At 46.7% G+C, this 26,569-nt stretch overlaps 1 protein-coding gene across 2 annotated transcripts in view; it reads right to left on the bottom strand.

Moving 5' to 3' along the window:
• plxdc1 (plexin domain containing 1) overlaps window positions 1–26,569 on the bottom strand; it is a 186,092-nt gene that overhangs the window by 3,654 nt on the left and 155,869 nt on the right. The window contains exons 12-13 of one of the 2 annotated variants that reach the window (XM_033034877.1): window positions 26,376–26,411; window positions 5,731–5,906 (exon numbers count right to left, since the gene is read on the bottom strand). In XM_033034877.1, coding sequence (XP_032890768.1) covers window positions 5,731–5,906; window positions 26,376–26,411 — 212 coding nt within the window. The remainder of the gene's footprint in view (window positions 1–5,730; window positions 5,907–26,375; window positions 26,412–26,569) is intronic. The other variant, XM_033034878.1, reaches the window with a different exon arrangement.

The following is a 26,569-nucleotide window of genomic DNA, read 5'->3' as shown; positions in this document are numbered from 1 at the left end:
ATATTGAATGGCGGTGCAGGCTCGAAGGACCGAATGGCCTACTCCTGCACCTAATTTCTATGTTTCTATGTTTCTATGTCCTCTAGTTCTTGATTCCCCTACTCTGGGCAAGAGACTCTGCGCGTCTACCCGATCTACTCCTCTCATGATGCCTGACTTGCTCACTTCCTCCGGCACTTTGTGCTTTACTCAAGATTCCAGCACCTGCAGTTCCTTGTGTCGCAATGGTCACCTCCAGAAATATAGAGACGGTGACGTAGGAGCAGGGGTGGGCTACGTGGCTCCTTGTCACTGCCATTAAAGGAATATTTTCACAGCTGTAGATGGTTCTGAAACGAGAAGGCCTGGGTTTAGGGTTGAGATGTAAAATGTTTTGAGGGGGTGTGAGCGAGGAGTTTTTCACCTAGTGGGTGGAAGCTGAGATACCCTGTCTGAGACACTCTCACAACATGTAGGAAGTTCATATGTTATAGGAGCAAGAGTAGGCCATTCGGCCCATCGTTTACTCCGCCATTCAATCATGGCTGACCTATCCCTCCCTCCTAACCCCATTTTCCTGCTGCCTTCCCCCCAAAACCCATGACACCCGTACTAATCAATCTCTGCCTTAAATATATCCATGGAGGAGGTGCCTGGTGGACTCACTGTGGTGGATGTTAAATTTGTGTTTATTGTGTGTTTTTGTTATTTTATTATATGTAGGACTGCAAGGCAACGAAATTTCGTTCAGACTGAAAGGTCTGAATGACAATAAAGGATACTTTGACTTTGACTTGGTCTCCACAGCCGCCTGTGGCAATGAATCCCACAGATGCACCATCCTCTGACTAAAGAAATTCCTCCTTTCTCAAGGCACGACTTTTTGTTCTGATGCTGAGCCCTCTGGTCCTAGACTCTCCCACGAGTGGAAACATCCTCTCCACATCCACTCAATCCAGGCCTTTCACTATTCGCTAGGTTTCAATGAGGCCCCCCCCTCATCCGTCTAAACTCCAGCGAGTTTCTGGATCTGGATCAATCTCTAAGCACACTTCCCCCCAGCACGACAGAAAACGCTACCGGCCAATTGATGAAATCCGGGGAAGACTGGGTGAACATATGATGAGCCTCTGACACCTCTGGGCCTCTACTCACTGAAGTTTTAAAGGATGAGGAGGGGGGACCTCATTGAAAATTACCGAAATTTTAAGCGAAGTGTGTTTATTTACTTTAGAGGTACTTTCATGGAAACAGGTGCTTTGGCCCAACACGTCCACAAACAGCGATGGCAAACTGACTAGTGATCAGCCCGTACATTAGTTTTATCCAACACACTCTAGGGATAATTTATAGAAGCCAATTAACTTACAAACCTGTACGTCTTTGGAGTGTGGGAGGAAACCGGAGCACCCGGAGAAAACCCACAAGGTCCCAGGGAGAACGTGCAAACTCTGTAGTCAGGATCGAACATGGACATCTATGTGGCATTGGGAAAACTGACTTTAAATAGACCGAATGCAGATGGCCATGTATTATATGGTCTTAGATAGACACAAAATGCTGGAGTAACGCAGCTGGACAGGCAGCATCTCTGGAGGAGGAAGGGGCAACGTTTCGGGTCAAGACCCTTCTTCAGACGTATCAGGTCAGAAGGGTCTAGACCTGAAACGTCACCCCTTCCATCTCCCCAGAGATGCTGCCTGTCCCGCTGAGTTACTCCAGCATTTTGTGTCTTCCTTTGGTTTAAACCTGCATCTGCAGTTCCTTCCGACAAATGATATGGTCTTATCTGCTCTGAGCATCCTTTCAGAAGGCAGGTATAAAGTACAGGAGAGAACAGGAATCATAGACTGCTGAAAAAAAAATCCAGCCCTGCTTGAAGCAGCAAGAAATGTCGGCTGGTCAGAGAACATCGAACATACCCCAGCGGTATGAACATTGACTTCTCCAATTTCAGGTAGTCCTTGCTTTCTCCCTCTTTCCCCTCCCCTTCCCAGCTCTCCCACAGTGTCTCCGCCTCTTCCTTTCTTCCTCCCGCCCCCCCCCCCCCCCCATCAGTCCGAAGAAGGGTCTCGTCCCGAAACGTCACCTATTCCTTCGCTCCATAAATGCTGCCTCACCCCGCTGAGTTTCTCCAGCATTTTAAGGTCTACCTTCGAAAAGAGAGCAGTGCGGTACATAGACCCGTCTAAAATCTTATTAGAGAAGCCTGAAGATAATGGCTCCCTTTGGACAAATATTTTATTTTTAACTCTGAAAATTGCGATCATTTGATGTACCAGTATTCTTTTCATTAGCAGCGAGATACGATAATGAAAGAATTATGGCCCATTTGCAAATGTAGTAAAACTCAAAATTAATATCGAAGATTCCCCAGGGTGTAGTCTGCATGTAATTTGAACAATAGTAATCTCTGCCTTGAGAGAAAAGTTTCAGGCTGCCAGTCATTTTGTAGATTACTGACTGCACGATAAATATATTAGAAGGATGGATTTACGTGGGTGCTGATAGCAATTACAATGCAGGCTGTATTTGGAGCCTGTGTCGGGCTTTTGAAGGAGCTGCATCTCACTCAGATTCAATTCTCTGCCCTTGGTTCACAATGTTTTTTTCAAACACGCACCCACTTATGATTTAAAAGCCATTATAAATTATGTTCCATTACAGCTTCTGCCAATCCTTCCCCTGCAAATCAAATTTCTTTCTCCTTTTGACATTTTTAATGCCCTTCGATCTGGCTGGAGAGAGGAGATATTTGTCTTTGATCCCCAATACTTACTAAACGCGCGGCCCCATAGCAGAAGCGTCCACGTGGCAGGGGCTGGGAACTGGAAGTATCCTGAGCTAATTCTGCTACCACCGCCATCTACTGCAACAAGTGATGGCTCCCACTGATTCAACATTTGCAACATGGAAGATGGACACGAAAGAAGAAGACTAAATGCGATAAATGTATTTACCTCCTGGTAACTATCTCACTGGTACAACCGTCTGGATATGGGCATTGTAAGTAGTTGCACACCTTCAGTTTGTAACTTTTAGACTGTAGACTTTAGACACACAGTGTGGAAACAGGCCCTTCGGCCCACCGAGTCCAGCGATCACTAGCACTATCCTACACACACTTGGGACAATTTACAATTTTTTTCCCGAAGCCAATTAACCTACAAACCTGCTCGACTTCGGAGTGCGGGAGGAAACCGGAGCACCCGGAGAAAACCCACGCAGGTCACGGGGAGAGCGTACAAGCTCCGTACAGACAGCACCCGTAGTCAGGATCGAACCCGGGTCTCGGGATCTGTGTGAAGCAGCAACTCTACCGATGTCTGAAGAAGGGTTTCGGCCCGAAACGTCGCCTATTTCCTTCGCTCCATAGATGCTGCTGCACCCGCTGAGTTTCCCCAGCAATTTTTTGTACCTTCGATATTCCAGCATCTGCAGTTCCCTTTTGAACACTCTACCGATGCGTTCTGATTGGAAACAGCAGGCTCAAAACATTGATACTTTTGCCTGACCAGCTGAGTTTTTGTTAGAGTTTCCAGCACCTGCAGTTTCATTATTTATTTCCCCACAGTAATAATACTATTGTATGATTGATTAGTTGGCCGTGCAGTGCTGAGATTGTTGAATGTGACATCGAGATGCATGTTCTTTTTTATTTATTGCCTTTGCTGCAGGACTGAGAGATTTATCATCAACACTGAGGTAATCCTTCCCTGAACTGGCTGCAAACAGTTGGTTCAGTTACTTTCCATGGATGGAGCTATGTTGAAAATCCCATGTTTGAGACACTGGGACCTCATGTTAAGATGTTAGATGATCATGAACCTAGGCACAAGGTTTCATAGAAACATAGAACAATAGGTGCAGGAGTAGGAGTGTTATGGTCATGTGTCCCAAGTATTTCATTGTCCTATCTGGGACACTCTCTTGACACTTGACTCTCGATTCCCCTACTCTGGGCAAAAGACTGTGCATTTACCCAATCTATGCCCCTGATGATTTTGTACACCTCTATGAGATCACCTCTCTTCCTTGTATGCTCCAAGGAATAAACAGAATTCCTTAGAATGAGTTCACACAGAGATTGGTGAATCTGTGGAATTCTCTGCCACAGAAGGTAGCTGAGGCCACAGTTCATTGGCTATATTTAAGAGGGAGTTAGATGTGGCCCTTGTGGCTAAAGGGATCAGGGGGTATGGAGAGAAGGCAGGTACAGGATACTGAGTTGGATGATCAGCCATGATCATATTGAATGGCGGTGCAGGCTCGAAGGGCCCAATGGCCTACTCCTGCACCTATTGTCTATGTTTCTATGTTCAGATTGTATTCCGTGTGGTTACCTTACTAAATCATCACATTAAATGATTTAAATAAATTAAATCATCATCAGCTTTTTTCTATTCAAAAGTCTGTCGCCTCTGTTTACCCTGGACCTTGACTTTCACATTTAAATTATTATTTTTTATTGTCTACTGCATATCGTGTATTTATTCTTGGCAGCGCAGCACCAAGGCCAATTCCTTGCCTGTATACAATACTTGGCTAATCATTTTTTCATTCATTTCATTCATATTCATTCATTAGTCAATCAATGGATGGATTTCACTGCACCTGTTTCAAAGGAGGTTCTGAAGTTAAATCAAGTTCTTGTGGGTATGAGTGTCAGTTTAGTATATTGTCACGTGTGCCGAGGTACAATGAAACGCTTTTGTAGCGTGCGAACCGCTCAGAGGGAAATAGTCTAAATAGATGAAGCTACGAGTGTTGTGAGGGAGGGTTTCACTTCCTTTCATTAAAATTGTGTCTCACTTTGCAAGTCCCAGTCGTTTTTACGCGCGGGCAGATCGATAATTTACTGTCTCCTTCCCTTATGAATAGTCCCAATAAATCCACCGCATTCTGTTTTGACGCAGTATATTACTGGGACTGTCATATTCCATCTCACAGTGTCGGGTCCTGGGTGATAAGCAGTAATTTATTCCTGATTATAATTTTTCCAAATAAAACATTGGACGTGAGCGGAATTCCCCAAATGGATGGGTCGCAAAGTTTAGTTTAGTTTAGTTTCGAGGTACAGCGCCTTACAGAGTAGAGCTACTGCCTTACAGCGTCAGAGGCCCGGGTTCGATCCCGACTACGGGTGCTGTCTGTACGGAGTCTTCCCCGTGACCTGCGTGGGTTTTCTCCGAGATCTTTGGTTTCTCCCACACTCCAAAGACGTGCAGGTTTGTCGGTTAATTGACTTGGTAAATGTAAAACTGTCCCTAGTCTGTGTACGGTAGTGTTAGTGTGCGGGGATCGCTGGTCGGTGAGGATTCGGTGGGCCGAAGGGCCTGTTTCAATACTGTATCACTCGATGACTCCGTGACTCTATGGCTGGTGTTCATCCAAGTTATTCAATGGTTCGGTATTATGAATGAGATTTTAGAAACATAGAAACATAGAAAATAGGTGCAGGAGTAGGCCATTCGGCCCTTCGAGCCTGCACCGCCATTCAATATGATCACGGCTGATCATCCAACTCGGTATCCTGTACCTGCCTTCTCTCCATACCCCCTGATCCCTTTAGCCACAAGAGCCACATCTAACTCCCTCTTAAATATAGCCAATGAACTGTGGCCTCAACTACCTTCTGTGGCAGAGAATTCCATAGATTCACCACTCTCTGTGTGAAAAATGTTTTCCTCATCTCGGTCCTAAAAGATTTCCCTCTTATCCTTAAACTGTGACCCCTTGTTCTGGACTCACCTTTCGACTCACCTCAATAAAAAATAAGGCAGCTGAAGACAGGGGGTGAGTGTTGATGTAGATGACGGCTAGAATGATGACTAGAGTGATGACGATGGCGGCCATCACGATTCCCACCACAACACCAGTGTGCATGGGACCCCCTTTCTTCTCCACCGGGCCCTCGTCTGTTATTGCTGTAAAAGAGCACAAGACGGGCGGATTTCAATAACTAAACCATCAGACAAATGTGAGGTTGGCGTTCTCCCACCTCGCACAAGGCTCACGCCTTTCAACAGTGACCGCATTTCACCAATTCTCCCATTGGATCACATCCTTCCTGGAGTGAGTTGGCCATGACTGTACAACAGTACACAAAATGCTGGGGTAACTCAGCGGGACAGGCAGCATCTCTGGAGAGAAGAATGAAGAAGGGTCTCCACCCTGAAACGTCACCCGTTCCTTCTCTCCAGAGATCCTGCCTTTCCCCGCTGAGGTACTCCAGCATTTTCTGTCCAGCGTTAATGTAAAAACAAGCGCTGAATTCTCAGAACAGCTTTGATATTTCTGAGAATTTCTATGTTTTGACCATTGAGGTCTGTGATATATCATTGAGTTGCTTCAAAGAATAGTGCACGCTATCATTTCGCTGTCCTCCCCCATGATGGATGATCGCATCTACAGTATATATATATATATATATATGCATTTCACTTTGGGACCAGATAATGTTAGCAGAATCCAGCTAGGCACAGATACCCCACAAACAACAGACTGTTGACATGTGCCACAAGGGAAGGCTAATCGGGGAAACATTGAAGAGGGAACCAGCATGCAGTGGTCAGTGGAAAAAGATCTTTGGAACGTAGAACACAATCCAGCACAGGAACAGGCCCTTCAGCCCACATTGTCTTTTTTTATAGACAATAGACAATAGGTGCAGGAGTAAGCCATTCGGCCCTTCGAGCCAGCACCGCCATTCAATGTGATCATGGCTGATCATCCCCAATCAGTACCTCGTTCCTGCCTTCTCCCCATATCTTAGAAACATAGAAACATAGAAAATAGCTGCAGGAGTAGGCCATTCAGCCCTTCGAGCCTGCACCACCATTCAATATGATTATGGCTGATCATCCAACTCAGTATCCTGTACCTGCCTTCTCTCCATACCCCCTGATCCCTTTAGCCACAAGGGCCACATCTAACTCCCTCTTAAACATAGCCAATGAACTGGCCTCAACTACATTCTGTGGCAGAGAATTCCAGAGATTCACCACTCTCTGTGTGAAAAATGTTTTTCGCATCTCAGTCCTGAAAGATTTCCCCCTTATCCTTAAACCCCTGACTCAGCTATTTTTAAGAGCCCTATCTAGCTCTCTCTTGAAAGCATCCAGAGAACCTGCCTCCACCGCCCTCTGAGGCAGAGAATTCCACAGACTCACCACTCTGTGAGAAAAGGCGTTTCCTCGTCTCCGTTCTAAATGGCTTACTCCTTATTCTTAAACTGTGGCCCCTGGTTCTGGACTCCCCCAACATCGGGAACATGTTTCATGCCTCTAGCGTGTCCAAACCCTTAACAATTTTATACGTTTCATATGTTTTAAATTTAGTTTATAGATACGGCGCAGAAACAGGCCCTTCAGTTTAGCTTATTGTCACATGTATTGAGGTACGGTGAAAAGCTTTTTGTTGCATGCTATCCCGTCAGCGGAAAGCAATACATGATTACAATCGGGCCATTTACAGTGTATAGTTACAGATACAGTATAAGAGAAGGTAAGGCCAGAGAAGAGTAGGCCTAGGGCCATCAAACAAGACTAGGCCGTGGGCCACCAGTGAGGTGGACAATAGTTCAGGATAGCTCTCTGGTTGTGGTAGGATGATTCAGCCATCGAATTCGGCCCACCGAGCCCACGCCGACCAGCGATTGCCCCGTACATTAGCACTATCCTACAAGCTAGGGACAATTTATAATTTTTTTCCGAAGCCAAATTAAACCTACAAACCTGTACGTCTTTGGAGTGTGGGAGGAAACCAGGACTCCGGGAGAAAATCCACGCAGGTCACGGGGAGAATGTGCAAACTCCATCAGACAAGCACCCATGGTCAGGATGGAACCCGGGTCTCTGGCGCTGTGAGGCGGCAACTCTGCTGCTGCACTGTTCCGCCCACACATCCTCTCCACATTGACTCTATCCAGGACAAAGCTACAGGGAAAATTGAATTATTTTCGGGTTGAGGGCTTTGCCGTTTTCCATGCTAATGTCGAAATTATGGAACAAAAATCTCGGATCCAACCCAGACTGATGGGAAAATAAAGTTTTCCTTTGGCTATCGATGTGAAAAGAATTTCAACAGACGGAACCCGACCGAGGATATAAGGACAGAGCACAACATTAGTTGTGACGTTGTGTCACTGAGCAGGTTTACAACAGCCTTTGTGTAAAGTTAACCATCGCGATGGCTAAGGTCTGTTCAAAACGGAGGTTACATCATGTTGTTGGCATAACGTTGAACTCTCTGTCAGTCAGTCTGCTCATGTTGTGGGAGGACTTTATCACTGAGTGCTCAGAAACATGTTGTACCCCATTAAAAACAACCCTGAGCTTGGCTAGTTCGACAATCTCCACACTTATTAGCAGGCAAGATGTCAAGACAAATATGTTGACATCCCGCGCTTGATGGAAAGGTTTTAGGGCTGCTTTCTCACTAACCCACCACCTCTAGTGATTAAGAAGGAACTGCAGATGCTGGAAAATCGAAGGTAGACAAAAATGCTGGTGAAACTCAGCGGGTGCAGCAGCATCTATAGAGCGAAGGAAATAGGCAACGTTTCGGGCCGAAACCCTTCTTCAGGCAACCTCTAGTGATTCCGGCTCTGTTTAACTTTCTCTCAGTGTTTAGTGCAGTTTAGTTTAGTTTAGAGATACAGCACGGAAACAGGCCCTTCGGCATACCGAGTCGGCACCGACCAGCGATCCCCGAACATTAACGCTACCCGACACACACCAGGGCCAATTTTACATTTACACCAAGCCAATTTACCTACAAACCTGTACGTCTTTGGTGTGTTGGAGGAAACCGACGATCTCGGAGAAAACCCACGCAAGTCACGGGGAGAACGTACAAACCTGTAACCCATTCCTTCTTTCCAGAGATGCTGCCTGTCACGCTGAGTTGCTCGCTTACCTTCCAGACGAAACAAGTTATCATTATAACGGGAAAAAGATTGGAAATTGTTCAGAAGAGCAGTGGAATTATTTTGTCTGTATTTCCCATGTCATGTTAGCCTCCTGATGATCATGCAATTTCCATTCGACAAGATCTCATTCCAAGCCAAACTGCAAGGGAACAGGCAAATCTTGCCTTACATCTGGAACTGAGTGAAGATGGAAGAATAGAGGAGTTCCATGGTTAGGAAAATTGTTTCAGGAAGTTGGAGCCTTGTGGTGAGTGGAGCAATTTCAGTATTGAGATACTTATGCTTTAAAAAAATCGAGCTCAAATTTTTAGATGTTCTGGGCTAACATCTCTTAGCTTTGAGATCTTAATTTTGAGAACAGCAACTCAGGAACTGCATTTTCAGAGGATATTTTGTTAGTTAGTTAGTTAGTTTAGATCAATAGACAATAGACAATAGACAATAGACAATAGGTGCAGGAGTAGGCCACGAGAAAAAGTGTTTCCTCGTCCCCAAGGTGAGGCCTGCCGTATGATTTCACCGGCATTTCACCTCATCTGGCTCGAAGGGCCAAATGGCTGATCATCCCCAATCAGTACCCCGTTCCTGCCTTCTCCCCATATCCCCTGACTCCGCTATCTTTAAGAGCACTACCTAGCTCTCTCTTGAAAACATCCAGAGAACCTGCCTCCACCGCCCTCTGAGGCAGAGAATTCCACAGACTCACCACTCTCTGTGAGAAAAAGTGTTTCCTCGTCTCCGTTTTAAACGACTTACCCCTTATTCTTAAACTGAGATCCTTGCTTGTCCTACATGCTTGCGTTGATGGGAAAGGAAGGGGGGGGTGGGGGGGGGACATGAGAACGAGTCAGGGTGGTGAGGTGGGCAGATGGGAAGAGTGGAGGGGGGTGGGGGGGTGGGGGAGTGGTGTGTTGGTGATGGGTGGATCCAATCCAATCCAATCCAATCCAACTTTATTTGTTAAGCACTTTAAGACAACCAATGTTGACCAAAGTGCTGTACAGAAGAATAAACAAGACATCATAAACAGACAACATAACAGAACATAACATAACAGCTCACATGAGGCGCAAAAATTACATATGAAATACAACAATAAATTAAAAGACATAGAACAGTAAAGGCACGGCCCCCTCTGAGCTTCCGCTTAGTTTTAGGCCCACTCAGGAGCAGCTAAATGGATGGAGGGAGTGGGGATTAAACTGGGTGAGAGAAGATGGTGGATGTTTACGAGAAAGTCAGGCACTGACCCCCGTGTGGAAGGAGCCCATGTCATCATCCTCGCCAGGACCTTACATCCTCAAATTCACATAGGCCACTTCCAATATTCCCGCTGAGGTCACTGAAGGGGGAACCGGTGAGGGTGGGGAGGGGTGGAGTGTGCCCCCCCCCCCCACACTCCACCCCTCCCCACCCTTGCCGGGGGGGGGGGGGGGGGGGGGGGGGTGGTGGGGGAGCGGGTCTGGGGGAGGGGTGGAGTGTGGGGTGGGAATGGGGGAGCGGGGTGAACTTTCGTAACTTTGTCGGCCCGGCGAAGGTGGGGGGAGGGGAGGGTCTGGGGAAGGGGGGAGGGGGTCTGGGGGTGGGGGGGGAGGGGTGGGGGAGGGGTGGTCTGTAGGATGGGGGATGGGGTGAACTTTTGTAACTTTGTCGGGCCCCAGGAACATGGTGACACTTGTCTACGGCCAAGGTGAGGCATGCCGTATGATTTCACCGGCATTTCACTTCATCTAGATACACATAACAATAAAGTATCATTGAATCATTGAATTTCCCTTCCCTTTCTTGATCTCTCTGGCTCCATCTCAATCGATCAACTGTCCAACATTGTCTGCCTATTCCCTCCACAGACGCTGCCTGACCCGCTGAGCTCCTCCAGCAGTTTGCTTTACGCACCAGACTCCAGCCTCTGCAGTTTCTCCTGTCTCCATTGAAAGATACAGCACTGAAACAGGCCCTTCGGCCCACCAGGTCCGTGCCCGCCAGCGGTCGTCCATTCACACAAGTTCTGTGATATTCCACTTTTGTTTCCACTTCCCCGCACTCGAGGGGCAATGTTCAGAAGCCAAATAACCTGCAAATCCCTCCTTTGGGATGAGGGAGGAATCCGGATCACCCGGAATAAATCCATGTGGTCACAGGGGCGGACGTGCAAACTCCACACAGACAGCATCTTGTGCTGTGGGGAAGCAGCTCTACCTGCCGTGCCATCATTAGTTGGCATTTGTAAAAACGATGCCAGGCTTATATACAGTTAAGTATAAGGATCGAGGGAAGAACTTGCACGATGGCGGATGATTTAAATGTCGAAGGTGGACGCGAAATGCTGGAGTAACTCAGCGGGATCTCGGGAGAGAAGGAACTGGGCGACGTTCCGGGTCGAGATCCTTCTTCAGACTGAAGAAGGAACTGCCGATGCTGGAAATTCGAAGGTAGACAAAAATGCTGGAGAAACTCAGCGGGTGAGGCAGCATCTATGGAGCGAAGGAAATAGGCGACGTTTCGGGACGAAACCCGGAAGGGTTTCGGCCCGAAACGTTGCCTATTTCCTATAGTGGAGATTGTTCAACTCTGCATGGAGCGGAGGTAATAGGCAACGTTTCGGGCCGAAACCCTTCTTCAGACTGATGGAGGGTGGGGGGGCGGGCGGGGAGAAGAAAGGAAAAAGGAGGAGCCCGAGAGCTGAGGGAGAGATATGAAGGGGAGGAGACAGCAAGGGAAGAATTCAATGTTCATGCCACCAGGATACATAGGGCTCTGCAGCCTGTCTGTGTATTTTTTTTTTTTTTGTCCTGTTGAGGGTTTAGTTTGTAGCGGGTTTTTAAATGTGTATGTGTGGGGGGTGGGGGAAACTTTTAAATCTCTTCCCTGCACGGAGACCTGACCTTTTCCCTGTCGGGTCTCCGTTGCCGTTGGGGCCTAGCGCCGTGGAGCGGCCTCCAACCGGAACGACCTGGAGGCTCAAGTCAAGGAGCCTGTGGAGCTGTGGACCTACCTCCGTGGAGCTGGCCAGCTTCGGAGCGTGGAGAGCTGCGGTGGCGCGCTGCTGCGACCCGACTCCGGTGGATGGTGACACCGGGAGCTCGCGGGTCCCCGGTGGGAGACCGCTTCGCGGGGCACCGGCAACGGCGACTTCTCCCGCCCGAATTGCAGGGGTTGCGAGTGACCCGGAGCGGGGCCTTACAACGCCCGGCGCGGCTTTGATTTGCCGCGGACTTGCCAGCTCCCGCCGGGGGCTCCAACACCAAGACCCGGGGCAGGGCCTTACATCGCCCGGCGCGGCTTTGAGTGGCTGCGGACTTGCTAGCGCCCGCCGGGGGCTTTGACCGCGACTTCGGGAGAGGAATGGAGAGCAGGGGAGAGACAAGACTTTGCCTTCCATCACAGTGAGGAGGAGACTCACTGTGATGGATGTTTGTGTAAATTGTGTTGGTGTGTGTCTTGGTTCTTTTCTTGTATGGCTGCAGAAACCAAATTTCGTTTGAACCTCATGTGAGGTTCAAATGACAAATAAAAAGGTATTGTATTGTAGGATCTATTCCTCTCCCTAGAGATGTCGAAAATAGGGAGGACATAATTGGTAGAAGGAATATACAAGGACAGTTAGCTTTGGTAGGTCTAAAGCTGTGCCTGAGGAGACAGGAATGCTTGCCACCTTTAAAAAGTACTTGGGGTGTAGTTGGAGACCAGTTAGCCCCAGAGAAGATAGTGCTTGACGATGGGCTGAGGCCTCATTGTCTGTGACTCGTTCTCACCCAACCCACCGCTCATTGTTACTCTTTTGCATATCTTTCATTCATTTGTTCTATATCTCTCGCCTCCCATTCCCCCGACTTTCAGTCTGAATAGACAATAGACAATAGGTGCAGGAGTAGGCCATTCGGCCCTTCGAGCCAGCACCGCCATTCATGGCTGATCATCCCCAATCAGTACCCCGTTCCTGCCTTCTCCCCATATCTCCTGACTCCGCTATCTTTAAGAGCCCCATCTAGCTCTCTCTTGAAAGTATCCAGAGAACCTGCCTCCACCGCCCTCTGCGAGGCAGAGAATTCCACAGTTTCCTCTGGTGTGGGCAGTGGGCAGTGGTTAGGTGCTATAGACCTGCACGGGAAGGTAGACGCTCCCACCCCCACGAGTCTCAGGCAGATGGGGCTCGTCAGCCTGGGAAGGCAGTCCTAGGAGAGAGAAAACTCTGATTTAACTCTCTGGGTGAAAAAGTGTTTCCTCGTCTCCGTTCTACCCATTATTTTTATACCCCTTATATGAAGAAGGGCCTCCACCCGAAACGTCACCTATTCCTTCTCTCCAGAAATGCTGACTGACCCGTAGAGTTACTCCAGCATTTTGTATCTGTCTTAGATTTCAACCAGCATCTGCAGTTCCTTCCTACACACTCCTCATCGAGTGACGCAGCCCATGCCTGCATGCAGCAAGACTTGGACAACATTGAGGCCTAGGCTTATGCACCGAGAAGCCCCAATGAGTGAATGGTACTTTTACTTTTACTGATATGTTTGCTTTCACAAGCAGAGCAAGTGGCAAACAATTGACTTGATTCATTGACTGAAAGACGGAGTGTGGCAACAGACCTTTAGATCCATCGACCATCGAAAACCCGTTCACACCAGGTCTATGTTGCCCCACTTTCTCATCCATCCCTACACACAAGGAAAAGTTTACCGAAGAGTCTATTTTCTGTGTCTCTTCGGCTAAGGTTGGGTGACTGTGGTGTTTGAGCCAGCACTGACATGATGGGCCGAATGGCCATCATTTCTACGAAATGGAAGTGATGTCAGCCCAGAAGCCCGACTGTGACCAAACACTGCTTTGCTTAAAACAAATTCCCAGCTGACGTGAAATGGAACCCTTGAAAGGTAAAAGGATAAGCCTCAGAAGATGAAAAAGTTCCATCATAAAAGCACTTTCCCCTCATCGCCATCAACGTTAGGTTTCTTTAACCTGTGATGATTAAACATTTATATGCAATCTCTCTGCCATTTCTGCAAGCAGACGTTCAAAATGAAAAGCACCGGAAGATCAATTTAATGGAACTATCGCCTGTGGCAATATCATTTAAAACAGCTTTTATCATTTTGAGTCACAGATAAAATGTCACCACAGAGTCAATGCAGGGAAAACTCTCAGGAGCACAACTGATTGGTGCAGTAAATTTAGTTAGCTAGCTTCCATGAAAGGCCTGGATAGAGTGGATGTGGGGAGGATGTTTCCACTAGTGGGAGAGTCGAGGACCAGGGGCCACAGCCTCTGAACCAAAGGACGTTCCTTTAGGAAGGAGACGAGGAGGAATTTCTTTAGTCAGAGGGTGATGAATCGGTGGAATTTATTGACACAGAAGGCTGTGGAGGCCAAGCCAATGGATAATTTTACTTCGGAGTCACGTGAGTGACTACGTGAAGTACCCGCTCAGCGCGCATGCGCGGCATTAACGCCAGCAGTGCAACAGCGGTTGCAGCGGGAGTTAGGCGCTCCCGCTACAGAATGAAACGGACCGTCAGGTGAGTACCCTGAGGTCGGGTTTCTTTTACAGGGGAGCCTTTTCCTGCTTGTGTTTTACAGGCAGAGAAAAAGGATCTGGAACAAAACTGTCCCCCGTTCGAGGAGGAACGGTTTTCCGTCGGGGAGTGATGCAGGAACAGGCGGTAGGAGCGTTTACCCGGTGTTCCGCTATTCCCCGACACCGTGCCGAGCACAGCCCGCTAGTACCTGAGCAGCGGGCTGGATGCATAGCCGCCCGAAGAGGCATCCGGCAGGTGTTTTCCCGATTTGGGACGGGACGTCTCTCCACCCGCACGGGGGGAGAGAGAGCCGCCTGAGCCGCTGGAGTGGCTCTCGGAGCAGGTGCCTGCGAGACGCGCTGCTTGAGGGGCGCTCTCGCTTCTACAAGGCACAAAAGCTCTAGAAGAACCTGTCCCCCGCTCGAATCCAACGGAGGAGCGTTCCATTGCAGGGGGGGCAGTAACAGGCGGTAGGGACAATTACCGGGCGCTCCGCTATCCCCATCACCGCGCCGAGCCCAGTCCCGCTAGTGCCTGAGCTGCGGGCTGGATGTTTAGCCATCCGAAGAGGCATCCGGCCGGTGGCTTCCGACTTGTCGGAGGGGACGTCTCTCCACCCGCATGGGAGAGAGACAGCCGCCTGAGCCGCTGGAGCGGCTCCTGGAGCAGGAGCTCCTGCGAGACACGCTACGTGAGGGGCAGTCTCGCTGGAGGGTTCAGGCATTCCCTCCACAGTGCCTAGGCACTGCCTATCGCTTCCTCCTTAGTGTGGTTAGCTTTGGGGTGACCAGTGGCTGGGCTGATCATGAAGAGGGGTCATTGGCTGAACAACATCGGGAGTATGCTTGAGGTACAGGATCAGGAGGAGCTGCTGGGTGTGGCCGCTATGTGGCTCCACCACTAGCGAGATGGCTTTTCAGTCTCAACTGATGGCCAGCTTACTACCTGTTTATTTCAAAAATCTCCAAGGCAGGTAGTCATGAGGCGTTGGATTTCATCACGCTTCCCCTAAATTGCATTTACTCAAAGTGGCCACCATTATTGGAGGGTACATTGAGCATCGCTTTAAAAAAAGCCAAAATATCAAAAAATGAATTTGATATCCCTGACGTCAGCTATCATTTTCGCATGCTCTCTCCAGAGGGTCACGGTAGTATGGCAAAACACCTGACCTACTGTTCGCAGTGCTCCGCAACTTCTCAGGAAGTTACAAAACCTGTCCTCAAAGAACGCCGACCTCACAAAAACTGGACGAAGTGTCCAAAATATCGGCGCAAGAGGGCAGGGTCTGGAATGAGCACCACACGTAAACCAGTCAGCAGTACCTCTAACGCGTCCACCAGGAGGGTCCACCTCATGGTACTGGTGAAAGCTCGGGGCCTGCATGCCAATCCCGTAAGCCTTTCAGGCCAAGGCCCAGAGCAGGCCCCATGGAAAATGCGCCACCCCCCAACACCACCACCACGTCAGACAACGTGCAAGACTCGTTGCACCGGCAGGAAACAGAAGAATACCCATAACCATGGAGGTAGGTGGGTCTGGTTCCTACCAACGTATAGAAAATAGGGGCTTAATACTAACAGGGGGGAGATTACACCTGTTTTAAGAAGCACGGGAGTCTATCACAAGTGATCAGTATATACTCAATGGCTTTAGTGGATACAAAATACAATTCATACTAGAAAAATTGCCACCAGTTCAACATTTACCCCAGAGGGTATTTTCCCTCTCCGTTAAAGAAACGAGAGGTACAAGCTGTACTGGTGAGACTAATTACAAAGGGTATCATGGGAAACATGAACCCTTGGAATTCGTATCAAATATTCGTCACTAAACCCAAAAAGATGGTGGATGTCGCATCATCATTGACTTAACTTCACTAAATATGTTTGTTAAGTATATACATTTCAAAATGGAAACGGTTGTTACTGCTAAACAACTAATTTCCAAAGGATACTTCATGGCAAGCATTGATCTTAAAGATGTTTACTATTTTAGTACCATTCACAAGGATCATCGCAGATACCTGAAATTTACCTGGATGGGGCAATTTAAAGCGTTACCCAATGGGAAAATAGGCAAGACCATGGAATTGACTATGTTAGCTGTATCAGCTACCAAACAGTTATTCGAAACCCTGGGATTGTCTTACATCCAGATAAATCTAAGTTGAAGCCATCCACAATCATGGACTACTTGGGCTTCACAATTAATTCAGTCTACGTGACTGTAACTTTGCCAAGAGACAAAACAGTTCAATTGGCACAATCATGCAACAATTTAATGGTCCACGTACTCCCAACTATTCGACAAGTAACAGAGTAATTGGGAATATGGTAGCAGCATTTCCGGCTACACAATTCAGACCTTTGCACTGTCAAAACTTACAAAGAGCAAAGGTACAGGCACCAAAACAGTTATTCGAAACCCTGGGTTTGTCTTACATCCAGTTAAATCTAAGTTGAAGCCATCCACAATCATGGACTACTTGGGGTTCACAATTAATTCAGTCTATGTGACTGTAACTTTGCCAAGAGACAAAACATTACATAGACTATATTATTCAAAAACTAAAATAAATAAACTCTTCCCTAATGTCTCACCCATCTGTGATAAATGTCTGTGCCAAGAAGCTACCATAGCGCATTCTTTTGTTTTTTGTACAAAAATCCAAAATTTCTGGTATGAAATATTTGATATCTTTACAAAATTAATTAAAATAAAACTGGTATCAAAACCAGAATGGATCATTTTTGGAATATCGGAAGGTAACCCTGAACTAAACGTGTTTCAGAAGAATTTACTCAATTACGGGCTAATAATGGGAAAAAAGCTCATACTTAAATTCTGGAAAAATGCGCCCACACCAACAATAAAAATGTGGATATCAAATATGTTTGAAACACTACATCTGGAAGAGATGAGATTCCTCTTAGCAGGCAAACAAGACCACTTCCAAAAGACGTGGTCTACGTTTTTGGAACTATTACAAGCATAAGGTGCAATAGTAATTTAATAAATAAATAAATAAATAAAAGGTACCAAGATCTGGCAACGGGGGGTAAAAAAAAAAAACCCCCCAACAAAAACAGACTTGGTTGGTAGTCCCCTTTCTGCGGAGTTTAATGTTATAATAGAGCGATTGTTTCTCCTTTCTTTTTCCTTCTTTTCTAGGGTCTACTTTCTTTCTTTACTTCCTTCTCTAACTTCTTTTCTAAGGGGCTTTCTTTTCTCAACACTCTCTTGCACCTTCACGACTCTTGCGCACTTTCCTTACTTACTTTACTTCTATCTTTTTCTTAAAGCTCAAAAAATGAAGCGATACAAAAAATGTATTAAGACATATGTGTTGTGTATTATTGTAACTTACCGTACTTCTAATAAAAAAAAAAATAAAAAAAAAAAATAAAATAAAAAAACAATTAATTCAGTCTACGTGAATGTAACTTTGCCAAGAGACAAAACAGTTGAATTGGCACAATCATGCAACAATTTAATGGTCCACGTACTCCCAACTATTCGACAAGTAACAGAGTAATTGGGAATATGGTAGCAGCATTTCCGGCTACACAATTCAGACCTTTGCACTGTCAAAACTTACAAAGAGCAAAGGTACAGGCACCAAAACGACATACAGGTCATTATGATCGTGTCATGAAGTCACCCACTGAAGCAATATCATAACTACAGTGGTGGGCAAAAAATGTTTGGCATAATATCAACCTATTATCATCACTAACAAGTAGTAGATGGACTAACCCAGAATCATCGTTACCACTTACACTGGGCATTAATTATCTACAGATGTTGGGTGACTTTTATGGTTTAAAAGCATATGCATAAATATGCATCACTTGCATGTACGGTTACAAATAGATAATACTACGGCGGTGGCCTACATTAACCATATGGGCGGCATAAAATCGGTATCATGCGACAAGTTGGTCAACACAATTTGGCAATGGTGTGTCGAAAGACATATTTGGCTATCAGTAACTTACCTGCCAGGTAAGCTAAATACAGTGGCAGACACCAGGTCACGTAAATTTAATGACAATGGATGTTAAACCCCAAATAATTTGCAAAAGTTATCATGCAATATGGCACGCCAGATATCGATTTATTTGCATCAAGGCTAAATCACCAGGTACCTATGTATGTCGCTTGGGAACCAGACCCTGAGGCAGCAGCGGTAGATGCGTTCGCGCTGGATTGGGGAAATTCTTCTTCTATGCATTTCCTCCCTTCTGCCTCATCAGTTGGGGACTACGCACAATACAAATGGACTCTGCTTCAGGTATTTTGATAGTACCCGACTGGCCTACACAGCCATGGTTCCCAAAACTCCATGACATGGTTGTTGAAACTCCGATGGTATCCCCAGTAACCCAGAGTTATTAACACCCAGTGTTGGGCACAAGCCACCCGTGCCATGAGAAAATCAAACTCCTGGGTTGCAGATTCTGCACAAACCACTTCTGGGACTGGGATTATCAGAACAAACCATCGACACCATGTCAGCATCCCTTCGAACATCCACTGAAAAACAGCACTTGTCCAGCATCAAGAAATGGGAGAAGTACTGCTTGGATAAAGGGACCACCTACTCAACTGCTACAGTTACCAACGTACTGGAATTCCTGGCGAACCTTCACCACGATGAAGGACTCAGCTACAGAGCCATCAACACGGCTAGAAGTGCTATGCCTGTCTATTTAAAACCAGCTCCAGGACAACAGGCCATGGGGTCCCACCTGCTGGTGGTCAAACTAATGAAGGGTATTTACAACTCTAACCCCCTAGACCAAGGTACACCCATACATGGGATGTCAGTGTGGTCCTGACATACCTCAGGGGATGGCCACCAGCCAGACCCCTTAACCTGGAACAATCTATGCTCAAAACACTCATGTTGATGGCACTTGTATCTGCACAGAGGGTCCAGTCACTACACCTATTGCGACTGGACAACATGATCACAGCTCCAGACCAGATCTGTCATTATCCAGCGACAGATCAAACAGAGCAGACCAGGAACACCTAATCCAGTCGTGGAATTCCGGGTTTACCCACCAGAACCACGGTTATGTGCCATGACCCACCTACTGTCCTACATAGACACAACCAAAATATTCGAGGGAGATGAAAAGCCTTGTGGGTCAGTCATAAAAAACCTTATGGTCGGGTGACGAGCCAAACCATTGCGAGATGGCTCAAGCAGGTGCTAAAAACTGCTGGGATAAACACTAACATGTACAAATTTTATTCCACCAGGGCAGCATCCACATCGACGGCTAAAAGAATGGACATGCCTATAGACCACATCCTGGCTACAGCAGGATGGTGGGGGGAAAGACCGTTCAGAAATTTCATAATAAGCCGTTGTCAAAACCTGTTTTATTTGCAGTAAAGATTTACGGACTGCAAATATTTAATTTAAGCCCAGGGGAGCAATTTAATTTCTTTGTTGTTATTGTTAAAAAATACCATTGTGTTTTTCATCAAACAGATTCATTGGTTGATTACGATAACACACTTCCTCCCTCAAGAACTTCGGCAGTGAGTGAAATAAAACTGTTACACGGTTTGAAATCACAGAGCTTTGAAGTCTTCACGTAGTCACTCACGTGACTCCGAAGTAAAATAGTAAGATTAAACGAGAACTTACCAGTTTGAAGTTTGATCTGTATTTTATGAGGAGTTACGATGAGGGATTACGTGCCCTCCGCTACCACCCTCATTATATGGATCAAACTAATAAATTGATGTCTCCTTATCTTTACTATGTTTACTTCAAAATAACTGTGTCTATCTGTGATTCCACCGCTGCTTGGAAGTATGCCGCGCCTGTGCACTGAGCGGGTTCTTCACGTAATCCCTCATCGTAACTCCTCATAAAATACAGATCAAACTTCAAACTGGTAAGTTCTCGTTTAATCTTACTATTTTAAGGCAGAGATAGATTCTTGATTAGTGCGGGTGTCAGGGGTTATGGGGAGAAGTCAGGAGAATGGGGTTAGGAGGGAGAGATAGATCAGCCATGATTGAATGGCGGATTAGACTTGATGAGCCGAATGGCCTAATTCTGCTCCTATCACTTATGAAAAAAGCTGATTAAGTTTGCAAAGAATTAAGAGCCTGTACAACTTGGGCATCATTTGTGCACGTCACGCAGATGGCGCGCGAAGATTTTGTACATCCCAAAATCCTGGGGCGCCGCGCGCCACCGCGCGTCACTGCCTACGTCACCACGCACATCACATACGCGGCACAACGCGAGCGGCGTGCGTCGTGACACGTAAATGATGACACGTAAATTACTCGCAAACGACTCTCAAGTGGGACAGGCCCTTTACCTCATCACAAGGCAATTCTCTGCAAAACTTAATCATCTTATTTTCTGTTTGCAAATTTGATTCCACCTCCATATCACAGCTTCACCTAAAAAATAGGCATCTAAATGCCAAACCAGTCATAAGGACATAGCCAGAAAAGAAAGGGCAGAAGCATAGAGAGAAAGAGATATTGGTCATGTTGATATGAAACTGATGTCCTATTATAAACGTTGCCTGATTTTTAATTCAGAATCATCGGCTCTATATTAGTCGGATGTTAATTCTATTGAGATTCTGCGCATTGTACGATTAAAACAAAGGTCACACATGAGCAGGAATATCCGAATGATTTGAATTACTAACCCTTTCCAATTACTGCAAGGGTGATAGTGCAGACAAAATGTGGAGGAAGGAACTGCAGATGCTGGTTTAAACCGAAGATGGACACAAAATGCTGGAGTAACTCAGCGGGACAGGCAGGATCTCTAGAGAGAAGGAATGGGTGACGTTTCGGGTCGAGACCCTTAAGGGGTTGGGCAGGCTAGATGCAGGAAGATTGTTCCTGATGTTGGGGAAGTCCAGAACAAGGGGTCACAGTTTAAGGATAAGGGGGAAATATTTTAGGACCGAGATGAGAAAAATATTTTTCACACAGAGAGTGGTGAATCTCTGGAATTCTCTGCTGCAGAAGGTAGTTGAGGCCAATTCATTGGCTATATTTAAGAGGGAGTTAGATGTGGCCCTTGTGGCTAAAGGGATCAGGGGGTATGGAGAGAAGGCAGGTACAGGATACTGAGTTGGATGATCAGCCATGATCATATTGAATGGCGGTGCTGGTTTGAAGGGCCGAATGGCCTACTCCTGCACCTATTGTCTATTGTCTATTGTGCAGGATTTCAATCACGTCAATCTCAGAGTTACCCTGACGCTTGTGATGCTTCAACTTTCGACTCTAGTTTAGACTTTAGAGATAGTCTAAAGAGTCCGACACACCTCAATTTCACAATGTTTACCAAAGCCAATTAACCTACAAACCTGAATGTCTTTGGAGTGCGGAGGAAACCGGAGCACCCGGAGAAAAGCCACACGGTCACAGGGAGAACGTACAAACTCTGTACAGGCAGCACCCACAATCAGGATCTACTATCTAGCTCATTGGAGACCCTTGGACTATGTGTAATCAGAATTTACTGGACTTTACCTTGCACTAAACATCATTCCATTTATCAAAGTATCTACGCACTGTGGACAGCTTAATCATGTATAGTCTTTCCACTGACTCTTTTAGCGCGCAACAAAAGCTTTTCACTGTACCTCGGTACACGTGACAATAAACTAGACTGAACCAAGGATTTCCATGCTGTATTGACTCTAGGATTCTATTATTTAATTCTGGAGGCGATAGGGTCGTGGTTCAAGATTGTTTTGTAAACCTATTTCATTCCAAGTCACATCTCAATCTTGCAAACCAAAAGAAAATTGTCAGGGGTGACGGGGAGAAGGTGGGAAAATGGGGTTGAGAGAGAAAGATAGATCAGCCATGATTGAATGGCGGAGTGGACTTCATGGGCCGAATGGCCTAATTCTCCTCTTGAACATGGACTTGAGACTCCTCCTAGCAGGCAAAGCACACCACTTCCAAAAGACAAGGTCTGCATTTATGGAACTATTACAAGCATAAGGTGCAATAGTAATTTAAAATATAAATGGTACCAGGATCTGGTAACGGGGGGTATAAAATAATTTTTTTTTTAAAACACTGTTGGTATATCCTTTTTTGCGGAGTTTTGCGTTACAATAGAGCGATTGTTTTTCCTTTTTTTTCCTTTTCTTTCTAGGGTCTTATTTCCTTTCTTTACTTCCTTCTCTAACTTCCTCCCTAAGGGGCTTCCTTTTCCCAACACTCTCCTGCACCTTCACGATTCTTGCTCACTTTCCTTACTTCTTTTATTTCTATCTTTTTTAAAGCTCGAAAAACGAAGTGGTACAACAAATGTAATAAGAAATATGTGATGTGTATTACTGTAATTTACTGTACTTCAAATAAAAAATAAGTTAAAAAAAAAACAAAAAAAACATGGACTTGAGGTTTTTTTCCCTAAAACTTGGCCAGGTTTAAGATGAGGAGTGAAAATAGATATGACAATTTCTTTATCATCGAAAGGGCGGTTCCAATCTGGAACATACTGCCTGAGGTAATGGTGGCGGATTGAATTGGCACCATGAGTAAGAGTATCAAATGTTAAAAGATTGACCACGACTGGATTCAGAACAAAAGAAATCTAAAAACATGACTTCTGTCTGCCTGCCACTATTTCTCATTCATTGCCTTTCTATCTCTCAGGGATTGCTATCTCTGGCTCTGCATTAGTCTGCAGTTCTGATATTCTCCATGCGCCTTGCAGTTTTGTGGAGAGATTGCGCCTGTCAGTCTGATCCCCCCGTCGAGAGTTCAGCGTAATATCCAGCAAATTAAGCGTGGACCACTGGGCCCATTGCACAGTGATGGATGGGCACAGCCACAGCCACAGAAGCTCAGTCACACCGTTAAACAAGCCAGCACTTTGCCTTGCTCGTTGTTCAATCTCTCCGCGGTCAGGATAACAGCGCCGCACGATATTCGCGGAAACGTCCACCTCCAGGGGATTGGCGCGCTGTTGTCGACAGTGTGGGCAGGTCCAAAATCAAAATTATTAGATCTGAAGAAGGGCCTCGCCCCGAAACGTCACCCATCCCTTCTATCCAGAGATGAAGCCTAACCTGCCTGACCCACTGAGTTTAGTTCAGTTTAGAGATACAGCACAGAGACAGGCCCTTCGGCCCACCGAGCCTGCAACGACCAGCGATCCCCGCACACTAACACTACCCCACACACACCTGGGGTCAATATTTACATTTAGGCCAAGCCATTTAACCCACAAACCTGTAGGTCTTTGGAGTGTGGGAGGAAACAGAAGATCTCGGAGAAAACCCACGCAGGTCACGGAGGGAACGTACAAACTCCATACAGACAAGCACCCGTAGTCAGGATGGAACCCGGGTCTCTGGCGCTGTGAGGCAGTAACTCTACCACTGCGCCACCGTGCCACCCAGTTACTCCAGCATCTTGTGTCTATCTTCGGTGTAAACCTGCATCTGCTGTTCCCTTCTACACAAAATTATTAGAACATTCAATCCTGCTACTAGTCCTGTGAGCAGTTGTGTAATCTCACTGGCAGAGACTGCAGAGAAACGTAATACAAACACACTTGCCACTTGATCATATATCCTTCATTTGTGGAGGCATTGAGACGAACAACACAGGGAAAGGCCCTTCAGCCCATCATGTCCATGCCGACCATCAATACCCATGCATAGTAATCCTAGTTACCAGCACAAGGCATTTATCCCTCTAAGCGGGACAGGCAGCATCTCTGGAGAAAAAGGAGAGGTGACGTTTCGGGTCGAGACCTTTCTCCAGACTGAAGAAGATAGGGTCTGAAGAAGGGTCCCGACCCGAAACATCACCCATCCTTTTTCTCCAGAGATGCTGCCTGACCCGTTCAGTCATTTCAGCACTTTGTGTCTATCTTTGGTAAAAAAAACAGCATCTGCAGTTCCTTGTTTCTGCGAGGCGGACTGGTTGAATAAACTAGAAATAAAGCATGTATCGTCGTTTCTCCACTAGTCTGAGGATGATTGGTGAAGATTGTGGGATCTGAGGGAAAGTAGGGGATGGGTCCAAAACTGGCTCTCTGACAAAGGACAGCACCTCATATTACGTCTGGGGACCTTGCGTCCGGATGGCATTAACATTGAATTCTCCCAATTTTGCTAGCCCTTGCTGTCTCCTCCCCTTCCTTAACCCTCTAGCTGTCTCCTCCCACCCTCCCATCCGCCCGCCCTCGGGCTCCTCCTCCTCCTCCTCTTTTCCTTCCTTCTCCCCCCCCCACCCCCCATCAGTCTGAAGAAGGGTTTCGGCCCGAAACGTCGCCTATTTCCTTCGCTCCATAGATGCTGCTGCACCCGCTGAGTTTCCCGAGCAATTTTGTGTACCTTCGATATTCCAGCATCTGCAGTTCCTTTTTGAACTCTCTGACAAAGGACACAGGTGAGAGGAAAGATCCGTGACTGGGGAGTTGTACGCATGGAAGTTCAGTAGGGCTCAGTCCCAGACACTTGTGCTTTGTGGCGACACATCAAATATTTGGACTTGAATGAAGGGGCCCGTGAGGAAGCACGCCAGGGACGGCAACGTTGGGACCACGTCGGAAGAGCAATTATGGACAAATCCAGAGCCGCTGTCTGAAAATAGATCAGAGAATAGCTAAGGACAAACTGCACCCCCTCCACACACACACCTGGATCTCCTGCCATCAGGCAAGAGATACCGTAGCATCAAAGCCCGGACTACAAGATTGCTAAACAGCTTCCTGCCACAGGCTGTGAGGCTGCTAAACAGTCACTCTGTACTCACAGTCACCTGATTCTGCGGCTTTGCACTGACATTTTAATAACTCTGGCACTGGCCACTCAAATCAGCTGCCCTGGACATTTTAATGACTGTTTTTACTGTATTTTAATGTTGCTGTTTGACCTGCTTTTAACTATTTATACAGTTTCATCAGGGACTGGATAGTTTTGACTGTTATTATGTGTGAAATGTTTTAAGTTTCATGTGCGATGCTCCGGTATTCCCTGGGTAACGTCTTCTCATTTTGCACTGTACAACTGTTGCTTTGCAAGATGACAATAAAGGTTGATTTGATTTGATCTACGGGCATTGGCTTGGCAAACACTTTAGACGTCATCAGTGTGTACTGACCCTGACCCACAGTCTGAAGAAGGGTCTCGACCCGAAACGTCACCCATTCCTTCTCTCCAAAGATGCTGCCTGTCCCGCTGAGTTACTCCAGCTTGTTGTGTCTATCTTCCCCTGGTGTTTTATCTGTTCACTGTGGAACAGCAGAGGTGATGTGTGGTCGGATGCAAGCCTGGGCGATCGATGTCATGTGGAGGACAGGCTGTTGCCCATGCAGCACGCCCCCCCTCTCCACGTCGCTGATCGATCCGAAGGAACAGCAGGGCCGTTACAGTTTGGCACCAGCGCCGTTGCAGGAGCTGCCAGAGCGAGGTTGTAGACAACGACAAACTGCCTTAGGGGCTCCGACTCCGGATTCTCTCGAGGTTTACTCCTGGAGCCTTTTCCATGACTGGATATGGCCACAAGGCAGTGGAGGTTTTAAATCAGAGTTTTCCCTCTCCTAGATGGACTGCCTTCCCAGGCTGACAAGCCCAATCTGCCCGAGACTCGTGGGGGTGGGAGCGTCTACCTTCCCGTGCAGGTCTATAGCACCTGCCCACTGCCCACTGCCCACACCAGAGGAAACTGTGGAATTCTCTGCCTCAGAGGGCGGTGGAGGCCGGTTCTCTGGATGCTTTCAAGAGAGAGTTAGATAGAGCTCTAAAAGATAGCGGAGTCAGGGGATATGGGGAGAAGGCAGGAACGGGGTTACTGATTGTGGATGATCAGCCATGATCACATTGAATGGCGGTGCTGGCTCGAAGGGCCTACACCTGCACATATTGTCTATCAAAGGTTTACACAGTGCAAAAAAGATGCTCAACACTTACCACTGTCTCTCATGTGGAAAAGCAACTTGGTGTCATCTGGAAGGAACAGAAAGAAACAGAACATCAGAATTCATTGCCACAGAAGGCTGTGGAGGCCAAGTCAATGGATATTTTTAAGGCAGAGATAGATAGATTCTTAGGTACACAAAATTGCTGGGGAAACTCAGCGGGTGCAGCAGCATCTATGGAGCGAA

This window comes from Amblyraja radiata, chromosome 16, assembly GCF_010909765.2.
Source record: "Amblyraja radiata isolate CabotCenter1 chromosome 16, sAmbRad1.1.pri, whole genome shotgun sequence".
NCBI classification, from domain to species: Eukaryota; Metazoa; Chordata; class Chondrichthyes; order Rajiformes; family Rajidae; genus Amblyraja; species Amblyraja radiata.
This window is presented reverse-complemented; position numbering and strand designations above follow the sequence as displayed.